The 20,667-nt window shown below is 37.1% G+C and overlaps 2 protein-coding genes across 4 annotated transcripts in view; one reads left to right on the plus strand and one right to left on the minus strand.

The window, feature by feature from the left end:
- Rb1 (RB transcriptional corepressor 1) overlaps positions 1-20,667 on the plus strand; it is a 137,336-nt gene that overhangs the window by 110,810 nt on the left and 5,859 nt on the right. For 2 of the 3 annotated variants that reach the window (XM_052732766.1, XM_052732764.1), the window contains exons 18-24: positions 7,008-7,123; positions 9,386-9,531; positions 11,894-12,039; positions 13,419-13,523; positions 14,478-14,591; positions 14,696-14,859; positions 17,878-17,908. In XM_052732766.1, the coding sequence (XP_052588726.1) occupies positions 7,008-7,123; positions 9,386-9,531; positions 11,894-12,039; positions 13,419-13,523; positions 14,478-14,591; positions 14,696-14,859; positions 17,878-17,908 (822 nt within the window). The remainder of the gene's footprint in view (positions 1-7,007; positions 7,124-9,385; positions 9,532-11,893; positions 12,040-13,418; positions 13,524-14,477; positions 14,592-14,695; positions 14,860-17,877; positions 17,909-20,667) is intronic. The other variant, XM_052732765.1, reaches the window with a different exon arrangement.
- The window catches only part of Rcbtb2 (RCC1 and BTB domain containing protein 2), a 60,865-nt gene continuing 54,088 nt past the window's right edge, over positions 13,891-20,667 (minus strand). Inside the window, exon 16 of the mRNA XM_052732776.1 lies at positions 13,891-14,005. Within this exon, the coding sequence (XP_052588736.1) occupies positions 13,985-14,005 (21 nt within the window). The 3' untranslated portion in view covers positions 13,891-13,984. The remainder of the gene's footprint in view (positions 14,006-20,667) is intronic.

Genomic DNA, 20,667 nt, shown 5'->3' on the forward strand with positions numbered 1-20,667 from the left:
CTATTCCTCACTTTTTACTTAAAATAATTACTCTTTCTTGGGGATTTGCCTCAGGCACAAATTCTAAATTGTTTTCCCTAACACACCTGATTTGAGTTAGGTGTTCCCCCTTTGATGTCCGTATACCCTGTACATTTTAATATTGTGGAATTAGCTACTCTGTGTTGATATTTTTATTTATCAGTCTCTTATTTATTAGAGTATAAACTGTAACTTAAAAGGTTAAAACAAAACAAAAAATCAGAGACTCTAGAGTCAAATAGCTTTAGACCAAATTCTGTATCTATCACTTACTGTGCCTAGCAGTTTACTCTTAGCTACTTTTCATATTTTGTAACAGAGCAGTAAAAGAAGTAATATCTTCTTTTAGAGTGTAAATAAAATAGTTGGTGCTTTACTATAGCATTAGGGCAGCATTACTGATAGTTTATTATGTGCCACTTTCTGTACCTAGGTTGATTTTCTGTCTCTGACAAAATACCAGAGCAAATCAATTTAAAAGGAGTAAGGTTTATTTTTGGCTCATGGTTTCAAAGGTTGCATCTCCATTGTTTTGAGTCTTGTAGCTGGACAGAATATCGAGGCCAATAATGCATAGTACAGGAAGCTTCATATATTATACTGACCAGGAAGCAGAGAGAAGAAGGGGCGAAGATTGCAATATCCCAATATCATACCTTTAATGACCTTACTTCCTCCCAATAGGCTATACCTTCTGAAAGTTTTACCACCTCAATAGTGCCATAGGCTGGAGACCAAGCTTTGAACATGAGCATTTAGGACACAATCCAGATCCAAATGTAACAGTACCAAGGCTTTTGTTTTGATTATTAATAACTCTAAGTAGTAAGGACTACCATTGATGTGCTATTTGTCTTGGTACCTTCAGATGAATGATTGATGAGATTTTGAGAGCTGGAACTGCAGGTAAGGACAGATAACAGGGTAGAAGCATAGTTTAAAAAGCATGACAACAGGGGCCCGAGAGATGGCTCAGAGGTTAAGAGCACTCACTAGCTGCTCTTCTAGAGGTCCTGAGTTCAATTCCCAGCAACCACATGGTGGCTCACAGCCATATATAATGAGATCTGGTGCCCTCTTCTGGCCTGCAGGCATATATGCAGGCAGAACACTGTATATGTAATAAATAAATAAATCTTAAAAAAAAAATAAAAAGCCAGGCATGGTGGTGCACACCTTTAATTCCAGCACTCAGGAGGCAAAGGCAGGTGGATCTCTGTGAGTTCAAGGCTAACCTGGTCTACAAAGACAGCCAGGGCTGTTACCTAGAGAAACCCTGTCTCAGAAACAACAACAAAGAAATAAACAAGCATGACAACGGCAAAGGAAGGACAGAAAGGTGAAGATGTAGCTTGCATCCTAGTGGAGTCAGAAGCAGCACAGGCTCGGGGCAGTAGCCTCGGACTTGAGCCCTGCTGCGCCACGCACTAGTCATATGGACATGTATGTTAACTGTCATGCCTCTGATTCTTCGTCTGTAAAATGCATAGAGTCATAGTGTCTACTTTATAAACGTATAAGGACTGAATGAAGGACTGTATGTAAAAAAGCATAAAATCTCACTTATAGTAGATGCTCAGTAAGTATTAACTAGTATTCTTATTAAACAAGGGAGAATCGTGAAGGTAGACTTTTTGTTATGAAGTAAATAAGAGCAAAGTATGTAGTAATGTCTTTGTGTTATTAATAATAGTTATCAAACTTAGAGATGATAGAAAGACCACTTGCTTGTCTTCCTTACAGTGTATAATTCTCAATGGCCAACAAGAAATTTTTATCTAGAAAGTCTAATGTATAATTAAAATGAGTTCTCATAAATTCATGTGAATGTGATTTTTTTTTTTAGCATTTTGCTTTCTTACCCTGATTGCTTTAGTTAAACTGCTAGAAAAAGGAGAACGAAAATTCTTCTTCTAGCAGTTGGCCATTAGGATTTAGGGACTTGGTGATGTCACAGTAGAAACTGCATCTGAAACACTTCAGACTTGGCTTGGGTAACTAGTTTATTTTTATAGTTATTTATTTATAGTTATTATTTTAGAAAATAAAATTGAGGGAAAGTTTGAAAGTTCTTTTGAAATATAAGAAGACAGATAATTGAACTGTTACAATAATACTGCTATTTAAGAAAAGATGGTTACTTTTTCAGGAACTTACATCACAATAGAAAAATACAGTTTGTAGTTCCTGAGGAGTTCAGTTTCAGAGAAACTACAAGGCTTCTAAAACCCTGTGAACTCGCCGGGCGGTGGTGGCGCACGCCTTTAATCCCAGCACTCGGGAGGCAGAGCCAGGCGGATCTCTGTGAGTTCGAGGCCAGCCTGGACTACCAAGTGAGTTCCAGGAAAGGCGCAAAGCTACACAGAGAAACCCTGTCTCGAAAAACAAAACAAAACAAAACAAAAAAAAACAAAAAAAAAAAAAAACCCTGTGAACTCTAGGTATCTTGAAAGTGAAGCATCAGAAACCAAGGCCAGTGAAATGCTTCAAGTGTTACATGGGGTGTCGTTTGGTTTCGCAGGCTAGGCAAGTGCATTTCATTGAATCACAACTCTAGTCTGTAACTAAAGTTTTGAAGTTTCACTTATTTACTAAGATTGGTCTTACTTCACCATATAGCCTAGGCTGACCTGGAACTTACTTAGCCCAGACTAGTTCAAAGTCTGTCCTTCTGCCTCAGCCTCCTGGGTGCTTGGGTTACAGAGGTACCACCATACCCAGCTTGCTTTATTATTGTTTTTAAACAATACTGTACTAAAAGTAAATCATTGTTAAAAACCTTTGCCTCTAAGAGTAGGTTGAACCTGATGTAGCGTGTGACATTGGAGGATAACATATATGGGCGGAGAACTTAGTAGAGTCCATAGGCAAAACCTGGTGATTTTGGTTTCCTGGCATAGAGATCACAGGTAAGAGGCAGGGATTATTTGAGGAAGTCTCTCTAATTGTGGTCATTTAATCATAGGATGTTTGTCTTTAACTGACTTGTAAACTTTAGTCATAACATTATTAATAGACAGTTTATGTCTCCCCATTTCAGCAGTGCAAGCATATTTATTCCCGACTTTTAAACTGCCCTTCTTATGCTTCCTCATTCACATACAACTTTCTCTTCCTTTTTTTCAAAACTTGGCAAAGCATCCTGTATTTTCATCACATTCTAACTTCTTTTCAAGACTCTTGATGCTTTGTTCCCCTTTTAATGTCTGTTTCTCACATTGTGTCAGTTCCCCTTCAAGTATTTATTCCCCCTGCACTGTAAAGTTGTACTTATTTTACAGATATTTGCTGTTATTTTATAGCACTTTCTGAATTTGTAGTCACAAAGTTACTTTCTTACTTGATCACTTTCTGTTTCTTCCCACTAGACTCTGCACACGAATTGAATAGGAAGCATGTCTGCTTGTTGGCCACTGTCCTCAGGGCTTTTTACACTTGCCTGCTGTTTGTTCAGAGACTGATGGTTTACAGTTTAAAGTAATTTCTTTTCATTCTAGGTTGTACAGAATACTCGGTTGTATTCCTCTGTGCTTTACTCTCTAAAGAAAATATTTGCAAAGGCACTCTGAGACAGTTGACATGCTTATGCTTTGTGATATGATGCAAATTTTTATATGACTAGTATTGTGGGGGGAATTATAAAAAAAGGAATGTTTTTTTATTTATTGGTTTGTTTGTTTGTTTGAGGTAGTGTTTCACTGTATTGCTTAGCTATCCTGGAACTCATGGTCTGTGGTCCAGGCTGGTATAAAAACTCACAAAGATCCATCTGCTTCTGCTGTGATTAAAGGTGCACACCATCACGCCTGACTTAAAATTGTGTTTAAGGGATTTAGAAGAGTATATAGCTAAGAAACTTCCATTTTAACCTTATCTTTACTTTGAGGTAGAATTAATCTCAAGGAATTTGATCTCACAAGAACTTTAATCTCACTCCATTCATTTACTCGTTAAATGCTTATTCAGCCCCTAATGCTTGCAAAGCAGTTTTAAACATTAGAAATAACTGTTGTGAATAACAGACAAAATCCACTTCCTGAACTTGCATTATAGTAGAGATAGCTACTAAGCAAGTAAACAAATATAGTAACAAGTAATGACCAATGCCGTGAGACTAGAGAGAGCAGTTACAGGTAAAAAACTGTGGGAGTTACAACCCTCCTGACAAGATGTTTGGGAAGTACTGTTTGAGGAGGTGTGAATATGGTGTGGGTTGAGCCTTGGAATGCTCTGGTCAAAGAATATTCAAGACAGGGAAGGAGCAAGCACGGAAAGGCAGGAGAAGGAGGTTGTGTGATTTTTGTTATTTCGTGGTAGAGAATGATTAGTTCACACTGTACATAAACATAAAGTGAAAATGCTGAGTGACAGATCAGTAATTGTGGACAAAATACACATGTGTACTGGGTGGATGGATGGCTTATTAGGTATATGTTTGCATTTGAAAAGTTATACTGTCCTTTTTAAATGGCATTTATAATTATAAATAAAGACTATAACCATAATATCATCAAATATTTATATGACACTTTGTTAAAACTTAGTCCAAATTGTTAGCATTGTATCATATGAATTCACAATACTTTAATTTAGATACTCTTACCTAAATATCTCTACTTTACAATTAAGAAAAATGAACCCTGCTGGGTATGGTGGTGCATGTCATTAATCCCAGAACTCAGGAGGCAGAGAGAGGGGATGTCTGAGTTGAAGACCTACTTGGTCTAACTAGCAAGTTCCAGGCCAGGCAAGGCTGCATAGTGAGTGTCTCAAAAACAAACCAGAATTGGAGAGATGGCTCAGCCATTAAGAGAATTTGTTGTTCTTGCAGAGGACCTGGGTTTCATTTTCAACACTTATATTATAGGTAACAACCCTTTCTAACTCTAGTTCTAGATGGTCCAAGTGCTGTCTTCTAGCCTCTACAAAGCATTATGTACATGTGGTATATAGGTATACATGTAGGCAAAAATACCCATACACATAAATTTTATAAAGCTTTTAAACAATAAAAAACCTAATTCTTTATGTATTTTGAGATGAGGTGAATGAAATTAAGATGATAAGAAGAACATACTGTTTGGGACTGTATTACTTAGACTTGAGTAAGTATTCAAAAGGAATATTGGCTAACTTAATTTATTGGGTTTTCTTTCCTTTTACATTTCCTCTTTCCTGAAGTGTTTCTTTCAAGGTGCTTTTTGTTTGGTTTGCTTTGGTACTTTCATAGTAGAAACTTGCCTGAAATACTTGATTGGCATTCATGTGTAAGTGTAAATCTCTGAAAGTTAGCTGGAGGCTGTGTTTACCCGGGAAGGGATTTTGACTGTGTAGTGACTTGCATGGATATAATTCTCTTGTAAAGCCTTTGGTTTGCTAATATCTGTAGTTCTTTTCTCTTAGAGTCAACATTTACTTAGCTTGATGCTTATGTTTTCATGCCTGGAGGGTATGATCATAGTTTCAAACATCCAAGGCTGTGGAGACAGGAAGCAGTATGGAATATGTAAAATTTGTGATCAAAACTTTTCATTAATGCTACCTTCTTTAGTATAGTAGTTCCTTTTTAGATTATGTCTGGAGACTTTAGGACAAAAAGTCCTGTTTTATGCTCAACAAATCTCCATTTTTTCACCACTGTAGAAGAGGAGGCAAATGTCTTGTTGTTTAGTTTACCCTTAGGTGGAGTTCTGCCAATTTTCCTGTTGCTAATTCCCCTTTTGCCTCACTGTCCAAGGCATCTGGTATCATGGCTTCCAGATCTTCTAGAGGGTAAAAAGTTCATATGGGGGACTGGAAAGATGTCTGTGGTTCAGTGCACTCCCTGTTCATCCAGAGGAACTAAGTTTGATTCCCAGCCAGGAGGGTCAAGGTCATAATGGAGGAAACCACAGAGACAGCTGACCTGTGCTCATGGGAGCAAATGGATTCTGGACCAACAGTTAATGAGCCTGCATGGGACCAACCTGGGCCCTCTGCGTGTGTGTGTGTGTGTGTGTGTGTGTGTGTGTGTGTGTGTGTGTGTGTGTGTGTGTGTGTGAGAGAGAGAGAGAGAGAGAGAGAGAGAGAGAGAGAGAGAGAGGAGAGAGAGAGAGAGAGAGACATGGTTGTAGGATTTTTAAAAACCATAGTCTAAGATTTCCAGTTTATTAACATAAAATTATTTTTAAGTCCCCTGTTATCTTTTTTATCTTTCATATGATGTTCCACTCTTAGTTTCTAGCACTAATTAGCTCTTCCTTCTCTTTTTATGAACTTTACTGGAGGTCTGTTTGTTATTTTAAATAATAGTTGTTATCTTTGTTGATAAAACCATATATTTTATCTTTGTTTTCAGTTTTAAGTTCTGTTCATAGACTTATTATTTTCTTCTCTACATATTTTGAATATTTTGTGTGTTTTTTTGCCTAAATTCTACCCTCTTTCCTAGTAAGTTTACACATCACTAGCCTAACCTCTGAAATTTGAAGTGCTTCAAAATCCAAAGCCTTTTGGGGGGTTGGAGTCAGGCTAAGAAATCATTCTACCTTCTGGGCTGTTTTCCAGCCTCAAATCCAAAACTTGTTACATCCTAACATGATGCTACCTCATATGATGATCATAATCAGAAAGTGAAGCTGAGTGTTGATAAAATTACCCCAGACCACATGTATAAGGGATATTTGAAACATGAGTGGATCCTGTACTTAAACTTTGATTTCATCCCTAATACATCTCATTATATGTAAGTGAATATTCCAAAAAAAGTCAAAAGCCAAGACACATATATTCAATGTTGTAGGAATATTTAAGGTCATATATTTTCCTGTTTTTGTGTGTTCATGCACACAATATCAAAATTGGCAAGCAAGAATTTCAAAATGGAGTAAAGGATCTCATTCTGCCTAAAGTTAATAGTTCTTAATCATGTCAAATAACTGCTTTTGATATATACTCAGAAAAACGTGCTTGCTGATATTGTTATAATTCTGTTTTCTTTCATCCAGGACTCACCTTTATTTGATCTCATTAAGCAGTCCAAAGATGGAGAAGGACCTGATCACCTTGAGTCTGCTTGTCCTCTTAGCCTTCCTCTCCAGAATAACCACACTGCAGCAGATATGTAAGTAGAAATGCCACATATTATCCATTCAAACTGCAAAGATACTGACCATAAGGGAGATGCAGAACATTATATAGAAACTGTAGGATTGGAGTTTTGCATAAGACATTGTTTTTTCTTTAAGAGGAATATAAGATGCATGACCTAAATAAGGTCATATAAAGAATTACAAAGCTGCTGGATCACATGGAGTTGGTGTAATAGGGAATTTTTCAGGACAGAGATGGTGCCATTTTAGATAGGCCTTAATGATCAGACAGGATTTCAACATGAAAATTGGAAAAGCAAGAGGAAATGTCCCACAAGCCAAAACTGGCTTGTATATGTAACAGCCAGAAAGCAGGAAACATTTTTTCAGAGAGTATATATCAGACCGTTTGGGGTGAGATATAGCACAAGTATAGAGAGTAGTGTAGAATATTCCACATCATTAGTGTGTATTGGTGAGAATGAGAGAAGAAACAAGATTTATTGAGGGTGCCCTATATTTTGTGTGTTTGCATAAGTACTTCAGATTCATATTTTTCATTAAATGTTCTTACCAGCCCTACAAGGTAGAAGATACTGCATTAGCAACGCTTATCTGTAAAATGGGAATGAGAGAAGTAAGGTAACTTAAGATAAACAGAAATGAACCCAAGTAGTCTACCAACACCCGTGCTTTTTTAATTCTTCCAGCTACTGCCTTTCATAGAAATGTGCTTAACATTTCTGCCTGATTCTGTAGAAATATAGCATTCCATGATTAACATAGGGACCATTTTCCTGAGATACCCTTTCCATGGTAATGTCTATCTAAAGTATTTCTAGATCACAGAGACTCTGTATTCATGTATGAGTTTATTTGCTCGGTAATATTTTCACACAAGTCAGCTTTATATTTTCCTTTAAGTCAGTAAATGATTATCTGTTAAGTGCTAGGTTAACAGTGCCAGTTACTGGTAAGATTAGATAGCCTGGTTCTTCTCCCTTATAGAACTTTGTATGTTGGAGGAAGGAAGCAGTGAACAAATAAACTACCATTAGTTGATTTTAGTCTTGGTGCTGTAAGTGAAACCAGTGGAGTGACAGGAAGGTAAGACAGAGAAGGTGATAGAGCATTTAGAGGCTTCCCTTTTCTGATGAAGTGATATTTTGACTAGAGACCTGAAAGGCAACTGAATGCTGACCAGGGAAAATCCTGTTTGGGGAAACTGACTAAATTGGAGACTAGAAAGAAATCTAGGGTGGATGGGTCCTAGTAACAGTAGTACAGGTAAGGTTGAAGGGGTACACTGGGGTTAGATTCTCTAAGTTCCTATAAGCTATAAGAAGTTTAGATTTTTATAAGGTAGTGAGAAACCATTCAAACACAGATGCAACTGTGTATAATTTGTATTAAAAGACTATTCTGACTGCTATTTGAAGTACAGTTGGACTTGAGGGCTAGAAAGCATCAAGACAAGAAAATGGAGAAAAATGTTCGAAGACTTTGAACATCTTAAATGAGGGGTGTGGGTGACTTGGTCTGTCATAAACATTAAAGATAGAAATGAAAGGTCGCCGGGCAGTGGTGGCACACGCCTTTAATCCCAGCACTCGGGAGGCAGAAGCAGGCAGATCTCTGTGAGTTCGAGGCCAGCCTGGGCTACAAAGCGAGTTCCAGGAAAGGCGCAAAGCTACACAGAGAAACCCTGTCTCAAAAAACCAAAAAAAAAAAAAAAGAAATGAAAGGTCTGGAATGTATTTTGCAATAGAAATAACAGGTTTTACATTGATTTGATTTAGAGCATATTTGAGGAACTAGACAGATGGAGAAATTTTTAAATTTCATTCCTAGGCCTTTTCCTTTAAAGCACTAGATGCTATGTAGTGACATTTGTTTGGGATGGAAAAACTGGGTGAGGGAATCCAGAATTCGCTTTGGCCTTTGAAGGTCTGAGAGTCTGTCCATGTCATAACTGAATATCTGCATCTGGAATTCCAGAGAGACCTGTTAGTGTGCAAGTTAAGTCATTTTACAGCTGTCAGTTATATAAACTAAAGGAAAGTCAGGGAGATTGAAGTTTGGAAAGGTAGCACATTTTTCCTGTTAAGCTAGCTTTTTCAGCTTGTATTTAAATAACTGACTCATTGAATTTGGTATACAGTATTATATTAAATAGGTAAAACATGTCTGAGTACATGTATATAATCGAACACAACTCGTGTGTGTGTGTGTGTGTGTGTGTGTGTGTGTGTGTGTGTGTGTAAAATGAAGACTTATCCTTTGTATATATCTAGGTATCTTTCTCCTATAAGATCCCCAAAGAAAAGAAGTTCAACTACACGTGTAAATTCTGCTACAAATACAGAGACACAAGCAGCCTCAGCCTTCCATTCTCAGAAGCCATTGAAATCTACCTCCCTTTCCCTGTTTTACAAAAAAGGTCAGTAGAAGATTACTTTCAAGAGCACAGACTCTGGAACCAGGCTTACTAGGTTGAGTCATAGCTGCAGTACTTATGATATGTGACCCTGAGCACATCACCTAACATCTCTATGCCTCAGTTTCTTTGCTTATAATATGAAAAAAGTAATAATAATCTGTCCTATAAGGATATTGCCTTAGAGGAATTAGAGGATAATTAGTACATATAAAATGCTTTCAGTAGGGCCTAGCATACAGTATGCACTCAGAAAATGCTATGTTAGTGTTGTTTCTGTTGTTACGTCTTCAAATTAGTGTTTGCAAATACACTAATATTATTTTTCTCTTCACATTTTTCTCCAGAGTTGAGATAATACAGACATATTTCTTGGATATTCAGGACATTTAAGAAATCCGCTAATCAGATTACATAGCATTCTGTAGTTGTATGCAGATGTAGTAGAAAAGCGAGGTCCACCCTACAAATCTGTGGTGTGTAGCCAGAAGTTTCTCGGTCCTGCCCGGCCCCGCAGTCCTGCAGCCACTTATAAAATAATCATTCAGAGGCCTATATTAATTACCAACTGTTTGGCCTATGGCTTCAGCTTTTTGTTAGCTAGCTCTTTCATCTTAAATTAATCCATTCCTATTAATCTATATGTTACCATGTGGCCTGGGTGTTACCGGTCTGCTGGCATCTTGTTGCTCCTTTGACAGTGGACTGGTGTCTCCTTGACTCTGCCCTTCCTTTCTCATTATTGCTTTTGGATTTTTCTGCCTGGCTCCATCCTGCCCTGCCATAGGCCAATGCAGCTTTATTTACTGTCCAATGAGAGCCACACATATTTATAGCATATAGAAAGACATCCCACAGCACTTCCCCTTTTCTGTCTAATCAAAAAGGAAGGTTTGAACTTTAACATAGTAAAATTATATATAGCAAAGCAGTTATCAAGCAAGAATTACAGTTACAATATCTAGTCTATTTGTATTTGGCAAAATTAAAGAAAATAGTCTATCTATCCTATTTTTTGTGAGTCTAAAGTTTTATATCTAAGTTATCTTTTATCATGATTAAGGAAAATTATAACTATCTGGTCTTTAACTCCGTCCCAGAAGGATATATTATTACCTGAGTAAACAGGAAGTGCATGGCAAGCAGCTTCCATAATTTTAGAAATTATAGAGACATCTGGCTGCCTGGACAGTCATCCAAAGTTTTTCTGTAGCGTTGGGGCATCTATTTTTAACCTATAGGCCTAGAGTCTCTGGCATAGCTTTCAGTGAAGCAGGAAATTTTAAGGACTGTTCTGCCCCTTCTGGCAAAGTTCGTCAGTCATTTCTCTCCATGTTCTGTAGAATGTCTGGCAGTCTCTTCTGAAAAGCAGGAACCTGAAGGACCATCTCTCAGTGGTCACCTTTCTGTGGTTCCTGCATGTCCAGTTTATACAGCATCCTGTCAAGCAGTTGAGGCAAGGGTATTTTTTTGCCCAGTGACTAACTTTTGTCATAAAGAAAGCAAACTCCATAATGAGTTTATTCGATGCCCATCATCCTCTTTGAAGTAATTGGTGCTACAAAAGCAGATGTGTCTCATTGTCCAGAAAAGTCTAGGTTTTGAAAACATTTTAAATGCCATATTCTGTAGGTCTTTGAAGTGTTTGAAGATTACCTACCTAACTGAAATATATCTATGTATACCTAGAAAACTTGATGTACAGTAAAGTTTCAGACCTTTGGGGATAAGTTGTTAGCTTTGAAAAGTTCTGTTTACCCTATGCAAGATTGTAAAGGAACATTTTGAACCATGGGTCTTTACATGTAAAGTAAATGGATAAAAATACAGATTCCTTTTCTCTGAAGTCATATTTGTAGTGGTACCATTAAACTAAACTTCCTATCATGGTCATATTGCACTGATAGAGTTTACAGTTTTCAAGAGTATGCTCCATTGGTATTTATAGAGAAATGCATGGAATTTTTTTCTTAAGGTTGGAAAAAAGAATAATCACTTGCAATTTCATTATTTTAAAAATAATCTCTCTAATATTGTTAATGGAAATTTCCAACAACTATGATGAGTGATTACCAACAGAACCAAAGCAAATCTTATTTGGTTTACCTAATTTCACAATATCATATGACCTTTCCTCTCTGCCTCAGTTTCATAATGTAATAGCCAATTCAGCAAGTATTATTGAGCCTTGTGTTTGTAACACTGCTAATACTAGGAATCATTTATTCATAATGAAAATAGTCTTAGAGGCTAAGTTATTATTAAAATGCTACTTACAATATTATAAAGGAATTTAATGTTTGAAAAAATCCACTCATAATTGAAAATGAACAGTAAACAGACTTCATTCCCCTTATGTCTGCAGTGTACCGTCTAGCATATCTCCGATTAAATACACTATGTGCACGCCTTCTGTCTGAGCATCCAGAACTAGAGCATATTATCTGGACTCTGTTTCAGCACACACTGCAAAATGAGTATGAGCTCATGAAAGACCGGCATTTGGACCAGGTAAGAAGAAAGTCAATCATTTCACCGTCATATCTTCCTACTTACTGTTAACTGTGTGCTGATTTCCATTAAAGACTGGATTCAAGTGAACAGCTATATTAGTTTAGTAATCTATTTCATCACTTCTTGGGTGCCATTTATATTTTTTTTGCTATAGTTCTTACTGTACTTTAAAATCTAAAGCTCTGATTACAAACAAATCAGAGCTTTAGATTTTATATGTATATTTTAATTAAGACACAGACATTATTTATTTAAAAAATTACCAAGTAACTCACTTAGCATAAGCCTTTTCTATATTGTGATAAGCTAGATTTCATTGTAGTGTAGAAATAACATGAGCTAGGAACCAACTGATCTAACCAGGAGTGGTGACATAATGCCTGTAATCACAACTATTCTCAAGAGGCTGAGGCTAAAGACTCACAAATTTGAAGACTGCCAGTACTACATGACAAGTTCAAGGCCAGCCTGGGTAACTTACTAGACCCTGTCCCAAAGTAAAAATAATAAAAAGGCTGGTGATGCAGCTCAGTGGTGAAGCTGCTGAGATAACACAGACAATCAGATTCCTGGAGAATAAGCTTTTTGCTTATTTTTGCTCAGATTTTTATGAGTAATACTTTAAAGGAGAAGAAAAATATCAATTGGCACACTGCATCATAAATGGCATTCTCAGTGTGAGGCTCAGTTGTAAGACACTGAGCAGGACATGGTGAACAGGAATCCTTGGTAACAGCAGATGTCAGCAAAATGTTGCAGAATGATGAATACTTGAATTAGGGGGAAAAGTTCATACAGATTTTAAAAATTGATATTTAAGGCCACAGAGAATCATTTTCAAATCTTAGTTTTGCATTTAAAATAGTTTTATTGAATGATACCATGTAGAAAATCTTTTTATCATAGTGATATAGCCTAATGAAAATTCAACAACAAAACTAATCTAACCTACATTCAGATTGAGTCAGAGCACGGTTAACAGTATTAGGTTTCTGTCATCAGCACGTCTGTACATACCAAATTATTACATGTTACTTCACTGGATAACTTGAAACTTTTTCATACAACCTTTTAAAAAAAGTACTAATCATACAATTAGCCTGTTCTAGTTTCAACACTTTTGATAAAGATTAAAGAGCTGGAGTTACAGTCAGGGTAACTTAACAAACTGGGTAGTTAGTACTGAATAAATGAGTTAGCTGCTCTCATTTTGTTTTGTAAATACAGATGTTTTGGTTAAACATCTTACATAGACTTCAGGTTAAATCAAGCTCAGAATAGGTGAAAAAACTTAGAAGAAATTAAACTACTTTCTTTTAAGGCCCAAAGAAAGATATACTAAAGTTCTGAGTGCTTCTGTCACACTTCCTTATTAGATTATGATGTGCTCTATGTATGGCATCTGCAAAGTGAAGAACATAGACCTTAAATTCAAAATCATTGTAACAGCATACAAGGATCTTCCTCATGCTGTCCAGGAGGTAAGTAATCTCTCATGGTAAGACTTTAAAAAATAAATCAATGTTCATAATTGATGTCAGTTGTTAATTAGAGATTATATATTCTGATTTAGTGTTATAATGTTGGTTAGTTATTTGCAGCTAAAGTGAAATTAGAAAAATATGACAAACTATGAAGTATAAATACACACTTGAAGTTCATAAATAATACTATATTTATATATAGTAATAACCAGGATATTTGAAATAAACTTTGTAGTATATTAGTTTTTATTTTTCCATGGAAAAGACAGTATAAGTGAATCTTTATAAAGACATAATAGAATTTTCCATTGCAAGCCCATTTGTGTCTCTAGTTTCCTCTACCACAGAGAGGCCATCATGATGAAACACACTTCATATGACACACATTTCACACTATCCTGGAGCACAGCAGGGAATCCTGGGCTATTGTTTCATCAGTTGGACATGGTGGCTCAGGCCTACAATTCCCACTTGGAATGCTAAGTGAGAAAGAGACATAATGAGTATGGAGTTACATAGCTAGATCCTGCTTATAAAAATAAAAAATGAACAAATAAAATAAAATGGAGTTGCATAATAAATGTTGATATTAAAGGTCTGCTTCTTGTAAGGGAGTAGTGCACACTTCCTGAACCCTTTAGACTAGGGGGCTGCTGTAGGCCAGTGAATGTCGTCTGCATACTGGGGGTTATGGTGTCAACTTGAGCTCAGCATAGCCTATCTAACTCTTGTAGGATGGCTAGCTTTCCATCCGGCTATCAGGCCCTTTCTCTGGATCACCTTGGTGACATTTCACTTTGAATATATAATCTAAATCTAAAGAAGCCTTTTCAGATTATTGTTTTCTTTATAAAATGTGGTTTTTATAAAACTATGTACAAACTATTTTAAAAGAAAATTTAGAGACAAGTTCTTAAATTCATGTAACATGTTTTTATTATTTTTCCTCAGACCTTTAAACGTGTTTTGATCAGAGAAGAGGAGTTTGATTCCATTATAGTATTCTACAACTCAGTTTTCATGCAGAGACTAAAAACAAATATTTTGCAGTATGCCTCCACCAGGGTATGTTGAAAATATCCTTTGATTGGGGAAATCTAGTGACAAAGTAATGGATCCCCACCAAAACATTGGATCAATTACCTTTTTTCCTTTGGTTTTGTCTCTAGCCTCCTACCTTGTCACCAATACCTCACATTCCTCGAAGCCCTTACAAGTTTTCTAGTTCACCCTTACGGATTCCTGGAGGTAACATCTATATATCACCCCTAAAGAGTCCTTATAAAATTTCAGAAGGTCTGCCAACACCCACAAAAATGACTCCAAGATCAAGGTTGGTGTTTCCTTTTTAAGGGAATGCTGAAAAAAAAAATACCATTTACATTGATAATTTTGACTGAAGCATAAAAATGCAAAACTTTCTTTGTTTAGAATGGGCTAGGCTGTTGGGTATCTAATTTCCTTATGTACCTTAAGTAAATGTACGACAAGAATTTGGGGAGAAAGAAATGCATTTACTTCGATGGACTTGCCCAGCTGCTGAGGTCCCCTGTGTACATAATTTAAGAGCCGATGTTATGTGATCTTCAAAACACTAATAGTTTCTGTGGGTTTTTTGTTTGTTTGTTTTGGGGGGTTCAAGATAAGGTTTCTTTGTGTAACAGCCCTGGCTGTCCTGGAACTGGCTCTGTAGACCAGGCAGGCCTACAACTCACAGAGATCCACCTGCCTCTGCCTCCCACCTGCTGGGATTAAAAGTGTGTGTTGCCACCACTCAGCTAAATCACTAATAGTTTTATAAGCCATTGAAGTAGATCATTTTAGCTTAAAAAAAAAAATATATATATATATATATATATATATATATATATTTATTTACTTACTTACTTACTTACTTACTTAATTTAAGCAAGGTCTCAACTATGTAGCCCTTGGGCTAGCCTGGAACTTGCTATATAGACCAGGCAGGCTACATATTCATAGATCTACTTGCCTCTACTTCTGAGTGCTGGGATTAAAGTCATGTGTCATCATGCCCAGATTCTTTATTCTAAATTTACTGTAAACTCTATGGATCTTAGTATTTTGCTTGGGCTGGCAACATGGACCACCCATAAAAGTACTTGCCACACAAACCTAATAATGAGATTGATTCCTAGATCCATGACAGAAGGAGAGAACCAGCCTCCCAAAATTGTTCTCTGACTTTGACATGCTTGCCCACATTGACACACACACAGATCATATACACACACAGTAATAATAATAAGTAAATAAATTTTTTAAATGAAGAGTTCTTATTAAGTGTAGATTATTGTCAATTAAAACCCACCTTTCTTAATTCTGTTGGTATATTTCTTACATTACATTGGGAATTTCTGTTTCAAAAGGGCTCTGGCTCAGCAACATGAATGTGAAGTTGTTTAAAATTCTCAGATGAAAGATTTTGTACAATGACAAATCGTATCTTTGGCTTTGAAGTCCTTCATTTGACTAATTATGTGTTATCATGGGCTATTTGAAATTGGCTTAATGTTTATAAAGTAGGAGGTCATTTAACTAGTATAATTAATGCAGCCTCATCAGAAATTCTCAGTACATGTAGTTTGTACCTGGTTGGCAAGAAAAACAAATGAGAAAAGGGCTCTATTAGCTTTTTAGGAAATACCTGAGTAGTACATTTAATTACGTGAGTAATGCACACTTGGGATTAAAATTGCAAACTCTGTAGAAAAAATATGAAGTGGGAAAATAACTGGAAGTGGAAAGCTCCTGTGTGTGTGTCTAGATTCCTGTTTGCATGTTTCCTTTTTCCTCTTTGAAGCTAGATCTTTCAGTGTGTGCCCAGGATCGCCTCACATTCACAGCAGTCTTACTGCTTCAGCTCCCGTGTGCTTCAGTTACAGGGGAGCCACCGTGCCCAGCATGCTTTGGGGCTCCTTTTAGGAAGAAGCCACATTGTGAACATCCTAATTGGCCAGTCACTGATGAGGCTCTAGAGAATTGTAGCATTCTGTTCATGCAGCATATTTAGGTATTCTGATTAATCAAATGTACATGGAAGGATGTCCCTTATCAAGAAAATGGATGGCAATAAAATCTACATAGCTACTATTTCCATATGTATATTTTTAAATCTTTATTGGCCTACAAAAAAATACTTTTTCAACTTCATTATCAAAAATATAAATTATAACTGAGTCTGGTAACATAGACTTGTGGTCTCAGTTGCTTAGGAGGCTGAGGACAGAGTATCACAAGTTCAGGTCCTGCTGGGCAGCTCAGTAGACCTTGTCAGGAGAATGGTTGGGATGTAGCTTGGTGGTAGAGCACTAGCCTAACATATACAAATGCCCCGGTTTCAACCCCTGTAATGAGAAACCAAACCAAACCATAAATGATATATTTGAAATGAAGACAAATAGAATAACAAGGATCTCTGATTATAGAATACATAAAAATAACTTTTACTGCATACCAATATAAATCCTAATTAAAGTCTGATTATTACTTTGTAAACATAAATTTTTAAATTGTATTTATTGAGGGGAGTGGGGCTCGCATGCCATGGCACACGCGATGGTCAGAGGACTGCTTTGTAGAGTCTGTTCTCTAGCCACCTTTCTATGTGAGTTTTGGCGCTGGAACTCAGATGTGTGGAGCAAGTATCTACCTGCTGAGCCATCTCACCAGACCTTCTTAATTCTTAAATTGTTATTGTTATTGTGTTGTTTCATATTTATTTTAATTCTTGGGGGCCAGGCATGTTACTGTGCATGTGTGGGGGCAGAGCACAACTTGTTGGACTAATTCTCTCCTCTGAGTTCAGGGACTGAACTCAAGTCATCAGGCCTGGCTACAAGTGCTTTCACGTGCTGAGCCATCTTCCTGGGGACTTAGAAGTTTGTATCAAATGCAACTTAAATTAGAATGAGGTTACATTTGTTGACTTATGAAGAACTAAGTAAAGATAATCTTAAAACTTTCTAAAACTCCTCTATAAATGTGGGCCATGGCAGAATTATGCTCTACAAACCTAGAGTTATTGTTGCAAATCTAAGAGGTCTGGAGGCATAGCTCAGTGGGAATGCATGACTAGCATATTTGAAGCTTTGGGTTTGATCCTCAGCACCACAAACAAACAAACAGAAAACCACCTGACTACTTATGTTTTAATCACACTAGCACTAGTCCAATAATCCCTAATGGATGTAAGGTGTCAGTGATTTCAGGGACAGAAAACCTTTGATCTCTGGTGGTTGAGAATGATGTGTCTATGCTCATCTCTGCACATCTGCACAGTTTGTGTCTAGTTTTCACGACTAACTCACATTTTATCTTAACTTGACAGAATCTTGGTCTCAATTGGTGAATCCTTTGGGGTGAGTATTTCTTTCTATGAAAAATGATGTCATAGATTGTTATACAAAATATACTGGGCAATATGATGCAAATATTCTGTGTGCCCCTACATCTTCCTTTATTTGGTGTTTTGTTGTCGGACATCTGCATATGAACATCGGTGATTTATATTGCAGCTATAAAAGAAATGGAAGATTTCCATAATTTGAGCTTATAGGTATAATTGTCCAGATATGTCCTCTAGTCATATTATATAAAATTAAGAAAGCCATCTGAATTTATTTTCAAATCAGGTTTAACTTTGAATAATATTCATAATTGATGACCTTCCAAATTGTTTTCTAAACATTTCTCTGAGATTATGTAATATATATGTAATTAGTCATTTATATACACATACAAAGTGTTTTTATGCTCACAGTACTCCTAAAATGAAATGTGTATTCTCCAATCCTATACATAGCTGGTGTCACCCAGTTCAGTTCAGTTTGACTTGATTACCCAGTTGTCTTTGGATTCCACAGGTCCCAGGGCTGAGGTCATTAACTTTTCCCAGATGCCAGTCAAATGTGGCAAGTTCCTGGGTTACACAAATTTTCCATCCAAATTGGCTAAAAGTCAGAGGATCCCTGTAACTTCTTTCCTTTCCAGTTGGACCATTTGCTAGAATATTTGCAAATTCTGGAAAATGGTTTACTGACTATTAACAGTTTAACAAAAGATACAGATAAGCCCCAGATGAAGAGACACATAAGGGTGTTGTCCACTGGGGTCCATAACCTGTTCCTGTGGAGGTAGCAGGTCAAGAGCTATTCCAATCCTGATGCTGAAGGATTTCATTTTGTACTCATAAATCCTTACTGACTTTCCCCACCCTAGAGGTTAGGAACTATAGTTGAACATTCTCAACTTCTAACCATGGCTTATCGTTCTGACACTCTGACCCCATGCTGATGCTATCTAGGGGCCCATAAGGGGTCTCTCTATTAGAACAAAAGATGGCCTATCATCCTTATCATTCAGGAAGTTCCAAGGGTTTTAGGGAGCAGGAAGACAAAGGCCACATGGTACACATGTATGTATATAATCTCATATAAATGTTTACACAGTGTTTTGAAAATCAGTAACTCAGAATTTGAAATGAGGCAATCTGGAATGAAGCACCATCTCCACACATTAGCAGCATGTCTCTAGCTCCTGGTCTCCTTGCACACATACAGTGCTCTAATGCTCATCCAGCCATTGGTTCTCTCCACCCCTTTCCCACTGCCTTCTTCCTTCCTCTCAGTGCTAGTCTTTCTCTGGTAGACAAGGGACTGTGACGGTGTGATGGTGGAAAGGGTAAAGGCACTTGCTGCATAAGCCTAGTGGCCTGATTTGATCCCTGGAACCCACAGAGAAGGTGGAAGGAGAAAACTGACTCCAAAAGTTAGTCCTCTGACCTCGGCATGTGCACCATGGTACATATGCCCACATTCACGCAATCCTGCACACATAATAATAATCATACAAGTTTGTTTTTAAATAATTGGTTTCATGATGAGCCAAACCCAATGATAAATATCTGTAAATTTAGCACTTGGGAAACAGGCAGGGGGATTAAGAATCTGTGTCTACTCATAAATGAAAAATCAGTTCTCTCTAATGGAGTCTGTCTGGGGATACAAACCACTCTTAAAGGCAGGTCCCATGCCCAGCAGCAGATGATTTACACAAAATGGAAGTTCTTTGTCTCATAAGGTTTTGATAGGGTTTCTTTTTTTTTTTTTAACATTATAGGTGTTTTATGTATATATTACAGCTTTCAGTTTTGTGTTTTTAGGGCATTCGTATGTGTACAAATGTGTGTCTCTGCATGTATTTGTGTGCCTTGTGTTTTTTCTTTGGCTCTTTTTCTCCTGTTTGCTTATCCTATTCTTAGTCTGTCTCATCTTACTGAAATTTTTATTATTATTTAGATGTGTGTTTGTTTCCTAACGAGACAAAAAGGGATGAATTCCAGTTGAAGGAAAAATGGGAGAAATCTCAGAGAAATTGGGGGAGGTGAGACTGATAAAAACACATTGCAGGAACAATATCTATGTCCAATGAAAGAAAAAAATTAAAAAGAGACTGTAGCTAGCCTGGGCTACACAGTGATTTGTAGGCCAGCATAGGATATATAGCAAAAACGTTGTTTTAGGGGAAAACAAGGGAGAGAAAGAGAAAAGGAGGGGAAAGGGAGAACAGGTGTGTGCGTGCATGAAGGCACACTCTAGAGCAGTGGGTCTCAACCTTCCTAACGCTGCAGCCCTTTAATACAGTTCCCCATGGGGTGCCAACCCCAACCATAAGGTTACTGTCATTGCTACTGCATAACTGTAATTTTGCTACTGTTATGAATTGTAATGTATATATTTTTAGAGATAGGAATTTGCCTGAAGGGCCGTAACCCAAAGGTTGAGAACCATCGCTCTAGAGGTAGGTTGAAGTATGCTAAATGAAGTGTAAAAGTCAGTTTTACAGATACTCAGTTCTGTGACGTCTGACTCAGGATAGGCTACAGCTGCCAGGGTTCACGAAGGAGCTGTGGAGTCGTGCAAGCACAGCTGGAGCGGGGCAGCTGTGAACAGAGGTCATCAAGCCTTTTGCTTACTGCACCCTGTAAAACAGTGAAGAAAATGTCTATTTGTCTAGATATTAATGGGACCATGGGACTGAGTTCCTGCTGTGCTGATATGTACTATAAGTATATTTTCATCAAATGAAGCTGATTCTGTCTAATGCACCAAAAAGATCA

The sequence above is a fragment of the Peromyscus californicus genome, unplaced genomic scaffold, assembly GCF_007827085.1.
Source record: "Peromyscus californicus insignis strain IS unplaced genomic scaffold, ASM782708v3 Scaffold_12__1_contigs__length_115047231, whole genome shotgun sequence".
NCBI classification, from domain to species: domain Eukaryota; kingdom Metazoa; phylum Chordata; class Mammalia; order Rodentia; family Cricetidae; genus Peromyscus; species Peromyscus californicus.